Here is a 10,000-nt window from a genome sequence, read left to right on the forward strand (position 1 = left end):
AAAACAAACAGGATAAAAACACCCAAGGAAAATACGAACCAACAGAAAAAAACGTCGAAATACCTCGACCGTAGTAAGAGAAATAAAAAAAAAATAATAATAATAATAATAAAAACATAAAAAACACTATAACACGCAAGGAAACGAAATTCCACTGTTATTACGAAGGAGATAACGACACCGAGATACTTCACAAAGAGATTAGAAGCCGGGAGAATAGAGACTTCCGTTGCTGAATTGCAGAGAATTGCATTGCTCAACTCGGATCAGATTTTCTGGATCATTCTCATACTTTCAAAAAAAAAAAAAAAAAAAAAAAAAAAAAAAAAAAAAAAATATATAAATATATATATATAATATATATATATATATATATATATATATATATATATATACATATATATATAAATATACATATATACACATGTTTATTTACAATTATTTATTTATTTATTTATATATATATTTGAAGGGGAGGAAATGAGAGTGAGTGATTAGGAGCGTTTGATGATAATTATGATGATGATGATGATAGTTATGATGAGAATAACGATGATAATAATGACGATAACGATGATGATACCGATGATAATACCGATGATAATAATGATGATAAATATGATGATAATGATGTTATTAGTGATGATAAATACGATGATAACGATGATACTAAGAACAGCAAGAATGAATTTGGTAATCTACCGTCATATTAATCACGGTTATAGCCATGACAATAAAACGGGCAACAAGACAAATACGTAGATGATAGGAAAATGGTAGAGCGTAGAAATGAAACTCAAATGTAGGTTAGTAAGAAAATTTTAGTTAGTAGATAAAGTTCGTGAGTAGATAGAATGAAAATTTTAGCAGGTAGATAAAGCATAACAGTAGATAGGACATGTTTAGCAGGTAGATAAAGCTTAACAGTAGATAGGACATGTTTAGTAGGTAGATAAAGCTCATATGGAGATAACAGGAAAACTTAGTAGATAGATAAAATCCAGAAGGAAATTTTCGGTAGATAGATAAACCCTATTAAGAGATAATGGGAAAAAAAATTACCAGGTAGATAAATCTCATAAGTAAATAATAAAAACAGAGTAAAATGTAGATATTTAAAAGAATGATAAAAAGGAAATATCATGGAAATAGTAAAGAAAAGATTAGAAGGGAGAAAAAAAACAAGAGAAAATATCAGATAATCACTAAAAAGTATTTATAAACAAAAACAAAAATACAGTTTAATAAAACAGCTGATAGATAATACCCAAAAACAGAGAGCAGAAAACAGTAGATGGTAGATAATACCCTAGAGCAGATAACAGGAAAGCGTAGATAGTAGATAACACTAAAACAGATAACAGTGAACAGTAGATAGTAGATAATATCCAAAAGTAGATTGCAGAACACAGTAGATGGTAGATAATACCCAAATGTAGATAGCAGGAAACAGTAGATAGCAGATAATACCCCAAAATAGATAGCAGGAAGCAGTAGGTAATAGCTAACACCCTCGAGTAGATAACCGGGAAAAAGTAGACAGTAGATAACACCCAAATAGTACGTTGGAGACAGCAAAACGTGGAATAGCTGACACGACCCTCCGCTAAGTTGAAGAAAGGTCGTTTATCATAGTTAAATGTAATTAATGACTGCTGACTCTCGCCCTCCCTCCCTCCCTCCCTCCCTCCTTCCCCTACCCCCCTAATTCTCACACTCTGGCTCCTCCTCCCTTCTTTTTTTACCCTAATTCGCCTTCTTGTTACTCTTATGATTTTGTTTTAGTTGTTTTTAGGTGTTTTTGTTTTATTTGTTGTTGTTGTTGCTTTTAATTGTTGTCTTTATTGGTCCCTAGTCGCCATTGTTTTTATTTCTTTTTTTCCTTGTTTTTTCTTCTCATTGTTATTTTTTTATTCTTCTTTTCCCTTTCCCCCCCTTTTTTCAACTAATTCTCAGTTTCTTCTTTTCTTCTTCTTTTCTTTTCTATTTTTCTCCTTCTTTTTCTTCTTCTTCTTCTTCTTTTTCTTCTTTTTTTCTTTTTCTTCTTCTTCTTCTTTTTTTCTTTCTTCTTCTTCCTCCCCTCCTCCTCCCCCCCCCCTCCTCTTCTTCTTCTTCTTCTTCTTCTTCTTCTATCTCTTCCACTTTCTCCTTCTACATCCCCTTCTCCTTCATCCTCCCTCCTTCCTTCTTCGTCCAAAGGCTGACGGTCTGTTGTTTTAGCGCTGATTTAAATTTTTTATGGGACGCCCTTTCCCCTCCTTTCCTCCCCCTTTCCCCCCCCCCCCCCCCCCCCCCCCTTTTCCCCCCTCCCCCTCCCCTTTTCTTTTTTTCTTTTTTTTTTTTTTTTTCTTTTTTTTTTTTTCCTTGGGGTCGACGACCCCAGTTTTCGCCAATGGGGCAGAGGTGTTCCAGCTTTTTTTTTTTTTTTTTTTTTTTTTTTTTTTTTTTTTTTTTTTTTTTTTTTGTTTTTTTTTTTTTTTTTTTTTTTTTTTTTTTTTTTTTTTTGGGGTTTTTAAAAGGGGGGGTGGGGGGGGTTTCGGGGGCTTTTTTAAATTTTTTTTTTTTTTTTTTTTTTTTTCTTTTTGGGGTTTTTTTTGGGGGAGCGTTGGGGGGTAATTTTTAAATTTTTTTTCATTTTTTGGGTTTTTTCCGTTTGTACGTTGAGAAATTTATAATTAATTCGTTTTTTGTTTTTGGTTTAATTTTAAGGGAAATGTTTGCGTTTAAAAAAAAAAAAAAAAAAAAAAAAAAAAAAAAAAAAAAAAAAAAAAAAAAAAAAAAAAAAAAAAAAAAAAAAAAAAAAAAGTCAATAATTTTTTTTATGGATAAAAAGTAGATACGGAAATGAAAAAAAAAATAGAATGAATAGAAACGAAAAAATAAATCAGACCATCTTCAGAGCACTTCACACAATGCTTCCAAAGTCGTATCCGCCGAGTGTATTATCCTCAAAGGAAAATTGCTTCCGGTTGAGTAGGTAAACATATCGGATAAAAATTTCACACGATTTTGTCTCCCCTGCCATTCCTTGTTCTTTTTTTCTTCCCCCCCTTTTTTTCTCCTTTTTTCCCACAGTTTCGTAATATTGTCAAGGTCGCTTCTAGTCTTCCCTCGACGCGTGCGAATCTCGACGTTGTGCCCTTCCCCCCGGAAAGGGGCTATTTCGAAGACGGAGGATTTTAGCACACGATAATTTTTCTACGCGAAATAACACACTTGTCAACTCTGCTTCGAGGAGTTGCCAGATGTTATCAAATTATCAACTTTTTTCTTCCTTTTTTTCAAAACCCTTGTTAAAAATTTCAAAATTTTTAGGGGATAATGTAATTAAAGGGAAAGTTTACTTTTTTACGTTATTTCAACGGAACCCCTCGATGGAGATCAAAGGTCTTAAAATTAATTAAAAAAAGGAGGGTTAAGGTTTTTTTCCCAAAATGTTTGGGGGCCCGATACAAGAAGAAAAAACCCCCCCCCCGGGTTACGAAAAAGGAGGAAACCAAAAAAAAAGGAGAGAATCCCAAAGGAAAGGGGGGGGTAAAATCAAATTGGGGTTAAAAAAAAAAACCCTTTTTTTTTTTTAAGGGGGAAAGGGGGGGGGGGGTTTTTTTTTGTTTCCGCTGTGTTTCCCCCTTTGTTTTGTTTTTCCCCTTTTCTTTCTAAAATTTTTGTTTTTTTGGGGGGGGTTTTTTTTTTTTTTCCCCCCCCCCCCGGGGGGGGGGAAAAAAAAAGGGGGGGGGCCCCCGAGGGGGGGGGGAAAAAAAATTTTTTTTTTGGGGGGGGGGGGGGGGGGGGGGGGGGGGGGGGGAAAAAAAAAAAAAAGGGGGGGGGGGGGGGGGGGGGGAAAAAAAAAGGGGGGGGGGGAAAAAAAAAAAAAAAAAAAAAATTTTTTGGGGGGGGGGAAAAAAAAGGGAAAAAAAAAAACCCCCCCCCCCCCCGGGGGGGGGGGGGGGGGGGGGGCCCCCCCCCCCCCCAAAAAAAAATTTTTTTTTTGGGGGGGGTTAAAAGGGGGGGGGAAAAAAAAAAAAAAGGGGGGGGGGGGGGGAAAAAAAGAAAAGGGGAAAAACCCCCCCCCCCCCCAAATCCCCGGGGGGGGCCCCCCCCCCAGGGGAAAAAAAAAGGGGGGGGGGAAAAAAAAAAGGGGGGGGGAAAAAAAATTATTTTTATTCCCCCCCCCCCCCAAAAAAAAGGGGGGGAAAAACCCCAAAAAAGGGGGGGAAAAAAAGAGGGGGGAAAAAAACCCCAAAAAAAGGGGGGGGGAAAAAGGGGAGGGGGGGAAATGGGGGGGGGGGGGGGGGGGCGGGTAAAGGCCCCACGGGGGGGGGCCCCCCCCCCCCCAAAAAACCCCCCGGGGGGAAAAAAAAAAAAAAAAAAAAAACGGGGAAAACCTTTTTAAAAAAACCCCCTTTTTTTAAATTTTTTTTTTTTCCCCCTCTTTTTTTTTTCCTCCTCTTTCCCCCCCGTGATCCGGTTCTTCTCCTCGTTTTCCCCCTTCGTCTCTCATTTTCCCCCCCCCTTTTCTCTCCTCCTCTCTCTCCCCGCTCTCCCCTTCTCTCTTTCTTTCTCTCTCTTCTCTTTTCTTCTTTCCCTTTTTCCCCCCTCTTTCCCTTCCTCTTTCCCCTTTTCTCTCTCCTCTTCCCCCTTTCCCTTTCCCTTCTTTTTTCCTCTCTTTCTCTCCTCTCTCTCTCTCTTTTTCTCTCTCTCTCCTTCCTTCTCTCTCTCTCTCTCTCTCCTTTCTCCTCTCTCTCTCTTCTTTTTCCCCTCCCCCTCTCTCCCCCTTCCCTTTCCTCCTTCTCCTCTCTCTTCTCTCTTCTTTTTCTCTCCCTCTCTCTTCTCTCTCTCTCTCCTTTTTTCCCCTTTTTCTCTCTTTTCTTCCTTTCCCCCCCTTTCCCCCTTTTCCTTTTTTCTTTTTTTTTTTTTCTTTTCTTCTCTCTCTCTCTCCCTTTTTCTCTCTCCTCCCCTCTTCTCTCTCCCGTCTTTATTCTCTCTCTGTCTCTCATTCTCTCTTTCCTCTCATTCTCTCTTTCACTCTCATTCTCTCTTTCACCTTTTCTCTCTCTCTCTCCTCCCTCTCTTCATTCTCTCTCTCTCATTCTCTTCATTCTCTCTCTTCTCTCTCTCTCTCTCATTCTCTCTCTCTTATTCTCTCTCTGTCTCTCATTCTCAATATCAAAAATTACCTATCGGCAGTGCCACTTGCTTATCTATAGTATAGGCTGAAATTCCTGTAACTTGTGGTTTCCTACAGTATACTGCCCAGACCTTCAAAAAAGTATATAAAAGGTGTCATTGATAAGGATACCATGTTGGCGTGTTTGCATTTGTGTCGGGGCCAAGGTCGGTTGCTTTTTCGAAATAATGTTAAGCACTACATAGAAATGTGTACTGGCTTTGGCGTTATCCAAAAATATATATGCAAATATGTATGCGTACATGTTTGCATATATACACAGATACATATATAGATACACACATACATAAATTCATACGCATATACCTATGTAGAATGAAGCAGAGAGAAAGATAGAGACAGAGAGAGAAGAATGAAGAGACAGACAGAGAGAGGAGGGAAAGACAGAGATAGAGAGATAGAGGAAGAGGCAGAGACGAAGAGAAGGAGGGAGAGACAGAGGAGGAAGGGAGATAGATGGAGGGAAGATGAGACAGAGAAAGGGAAGGAGAGACAGAAATAGAGAGAGGGAGGGAGAGAAAGAGAGAGGGAAGACAGAGACAGAGAGAGGGAAGGAGAGACAGAGACAGAGACAGAGAGAAGGAGGGAGAGACAGAGAGAGGGAAAGAGAAACACTCTCCCATGAGGATCCTATTACAGAAAACTACAAAATCTCTTCATTATCCTTTAATGAAAGTCAGAGACGCAGCAGCATCTCTCTCGCACCCAACATGAATAACACAAGATATGTAAGAAACTGACCACACCAGATGACAGCATAAGTACATTTTCGGAATATAGGAGGTGTACACAACCGAGTAGATAATAGTCTAAAACAGCAAGTCATTATGCTAATCAGGGCATGCATAGAGTACCGGTGTATTATTCATTAAACGTAGGAAGTATTCCACGAGATAATGGCAAAGTCATGTTCTCACTACAGGATGAAATTTCCCTTCGCTTCATGGTGAGTTTTCATCGAGCAATACTGTTTGAAAGTCGTTTGTTGTGAGTGTATTAGCTTTATTGGTAAGATATGTTGTGTGTGTGGGTGATTTTTATCTTCAAAATAGAGGAATTATATAAATAAACAAATAAATAAATATATATACTTTTTTTTTTTTTTTTTTTTTTGTGTGTGTGTGTGTGTGTTTTTGGTCAGTTGTATCGGAGTTCAATGACTTGACATGAATGTGTAAAAATGTTTTCCAAAAAAATGTTAACGAAATTATATTTCCTTTGTGTATCCTAATAGATTTTTCTTTCTCCCTCCTCACTCCTATCCTCCCTCCCTCCCTCCTTCCTTCCATCCCTCTCTCCCTCCCTCCTTCCCTCCCTCCCTCCTTCCTTCTCTCCCTCTCTCTCTCTCTCTCTTTCTTCCTCCCTCCCTCCTTCCCTCACCAATCTCCCTCCCTCTGACCTCCCCATCCCCCTCACCCCCTCCCCCAAATCTCTCTCCCCAACTAACCTCCACCTCCAACCCTCTCTCCCTCTCCCCCAGAAGGTCGAGGAGGAGGTCGAGGTCGACGTAAGCCGCTCCACCTTGCACCTGGTCTCGAGGGCGAGCGATGACGGATCCACACTCACCTGTCGAGCCGCTAGTCCCCGCTTGCCCGAATCGCCGCTAGAGGACTCTGTCACGCTCTCGGTTTTGTGTGAGTATCTTTTTTGGGTATTTTCTCCTTTTTTTTTTTCTTTTCTTATAGTCTTATCTTTTCTTATTTATCGTGTTTGTGGTGTTTTGTTTCGTATCTACGCGGAATTTCAGCATCCCGCAAATGATGATAAACCAAAACCTCTATATTTCACCTCAAACCCACTCACATTCCCTCTCCTTCTCTCATCATCATCTCTCTCTCTCTCCTTCCTTCAGACAAGCCGCAGATGACGCTAGAACTCGGGAACAACGAAGAACTGAAGAACATGGAGGAAGGAGATAACGTGGTGTTCAAGTGTGTCGTTAAAGCGAACCCGCCGGTGAACGGAGTGCAGTGGGCCCACGATGTGAGTAGGGGGGGGGGGGGTAAAAAGGAAGGGGAGGAGGAGGAGAGGGGTGATGGGGGGAGGAGGGTAAGGTAGGGTGGGGAAGGAAGGGGAGGAGGAGGGGGATGGGGATGGAGAGGATGGGAAGGAGAGGGGGAAGAGGGTTGGGAAGGGGGTGGAGGGGTTGGGGAAGGAAGGGGGAGGGAGGGAAGGGAGGGGAAGGGAAACAGAGGACGGCGGGGAGGAGGAGGGAAGGAAAGGGGATCGGGAGGGCGTAGAGGATGAAGGGGGAGGGGGACTGGACGTGAGAAAATGGGAGGAGGGAAGGGAGGGAACAGAGAAGTGGGATGGCGGAAGATCAAGAGAAGGGAGAGGAAAGAAGGGATAGGTGGGTAGGAGAGAAAACACGAATTAATTAGAAATAATTAGAATGATTACAACCATAACACGATAACAACGCTGATGATAATAACAACAATGCTAATCATCACCATCAATCAATCACCACCATACCTCCACCCACAACCACCAACCACAACCAACAACCCAACCACAACAACACCCCACAACCACAACAACCACCCCACAACCACAACAACCACCCCACAACCACAACAACCACACAACCACCCCACAACCACAACAACCCACAACCACAACAACCAACACCAACAACCACACAACCACCCCACAACCACAACAACAACCACAACCACCAACCACAACCACCAACCACAAACCAACCACAACCACAACCACAACCAACAACCACAACCACCAACCACAACCAACAACCACACCAAAACCATACCCCACAACACAACCACCAACCAACAACACACCAACCACAACCAACCCCAAAACCCACCCAAACACCCACCAACCACAACCACCAACCAACAACCACAACCAACAACCACAACCACCAAACCACCACACCACAACCCCCCCAAAAACCAAACAACCACAACCAAACCAAACCAAAACACAAACAACCACAACCACACCAACCACCCAACCCCCAACCAAAACCCAAAACCCCAACCACCACCACACAACCACAACCAAACAACCACAACCAACAACCACAATCATAATAAACCCCACAATACCCCGAAGCAAAAAACCCTAACAAGCCCTCCCCCCCCCCCCCCCAGGGCGTCCCCCTCAAGAGCAACGCGTCCCTGGGCATCGACGTCAGCAGGACATCGCTCGTCCTCAGGAACATCAGCAGGACTTCGTCAGGAGTTTACACCTGCGCGGCGGCCAACGCGGAGGGCGCCACCACGTCGGCGGCCCTGCAGCTGGGGGTCAAGTGTGAGTGCGGGGGCGGGCCTGGGGCTTGTTTGCTTTGTTCCTTGCTTGCTTTCTGGGTCTCTTGCTTGTTTTTTGTTCCTTGCTTACGTTCTTGGTCTCTTGCTTGTTTTGTTTTGTTCCTTGCTTACTTTCTGGGTCTCTTTCTTGTTTTGTTTTGTTCCTTGCTTACTTTCTTGGTCTCTTTCTTGTTTTTTTTGTTCCTTGCTTACTTTCTTGGTCTCTTGCTTGTTTTTTTTTGTTCCTTGCTTACTTTCTTGGTCTCTTTCTTTTTTTCTCGTCTTTCTTGTGTCTCTTGTTTCTTACTTACTTTTTTGTTTTATCTTTCTTTTGTTTATCTCATTTTCTTGATTACTTTCTTGTTTTTCTTTCTTGTGTCTGTTTGTATCTTACTTTCTTGACTTCTTTCCTGCTTTTTTTCTTTTGTTTGTTTGTTTGTATCTTGATTTCTTACTTACTTGCTTTTTCTTTCTTTCATTTGTTTGTTTTGTTTGTCTCTTGATTTCTTACTTGTTTTTTTTTCCTTTTTTCTTTGTATCTTTCTTTTTTAGGCAATTTATTATTTATCTTTTTATCTATCTATTTCTATTTCCTTTCTTTTTTCTTTTTTTTTTCTTTCTTCTTCTCCTCTTTATCGTTCTCTCTTTCAATCTTTCTTTTGTTAGTTTGATTCATTTTTTTTTCTTTCTTTTCTTTTCTTTCCTTCTCTTGTGGGAGTGGAAGAAAAGAGGAAGATGGAAAGGGAAGGATAATGAAAGGGAGGAAGGAAAGAGAGGGGAAAGGGAAAAAAAAAAGGGATAGAAACGGAAGGAAAAAGCGAGGAAGAGAGAGAAAGAAAAGAATGAAGGATAATATCAGTAAAATAAAAAAGAGGAGTTGGAAAAGAAGTCGGAGAAAAAATTATATATATATGTAATACATAATACATCCATTTTATAATATATATATATATTATATATATATATATATATATAATATATATATATATATATATATATATATATAGATATATATATATATATAAAATCTATATATATATACATATTAATATATATATATAATATATATATATATATATATATATATATATATATATATATATCTATATATACATATTAATTATATATATATATATCTATATATATATATATATTATATATATACTATTAAATATTTTATATATTTTATATATATTTTATATATTTTATATAAAACCCAAACAATAAATCAATTATCACCGTTATCCTCATTCCTCCCCCTCCCCCTCCCCCCAGTCCCCCCCACGTGCGCCCAGGGCCAGCACGCGGTGTACGGAGCAGCGAGGCACGAGGAGCTGCAGGTGCCGTGCCGTGTGCACGCCCACCCCGTCCCGTCGATGTTCAGGTAGAGTGTTTCGGATTTTTGTTGTTGTTGTCATCGCTATTAGCAGTTTTAGTAGTCGTGGTAGTAGTGTTTGTAGTAGTGGTAGTGGTAGTAGTGTTTGTAGTAATAGCTGTAGTAGTAGTAGAAGTAGTAGCAGTGGGAGTAGTAATAGTA

The 10,000-nt window shown here is 40.2% G+C and overlaps 1 protein-coding gene across 2 annotated transcripts in view; it reads left to right on the top strand.

Moving 5' to 3' along the window:
- LOC119590057 (hemicentin-2-like) overlaps window positions 1–10,000 on the top strand; it is an 82,810-nt gene that overhangs the window by 63,474 nt on the left and 9,336 nt on the right. Inside the window, exons 7-10 of one of the 2 annotated variants that reach the window (XM_037938798.1) lie at window positions 6,669–6,822; window positions 7,041–7,171; window positions 8,308–8,467; window positions 9,739–9,847. In XM_037938798.1, the coding sequence (XP_037794726.1) occupies window positions 6,669–6,822; window positions 7,041–7,171; window positions 8,308–8,467; window positions 9,739–9,847 (554 nt within the window). The remainder of the gene's footprint in view (window positions 1–6,668; window positions 6,823–7,040; window positions 7,172–8,307; window positions 8,468–9,738; window positions 9,848–10,000) is intronic. The other variant, XM_037938799.1, reaches the window with a different exon arrangement.

Source organism: Penaeus monodon, chromosome 26, assembly GCF_015228065.2.
Source record: "Penaeus monodon isolate SGIC_2016 chromosome 26, NSTDA_Pmon_1, whole genome shotgun sequence".
NCBI lineage: Eukaryota > Metazoa > Arthropoda > Malacostraca > Decapoda > Penaeidae > Penaeus > Penaeus monodon.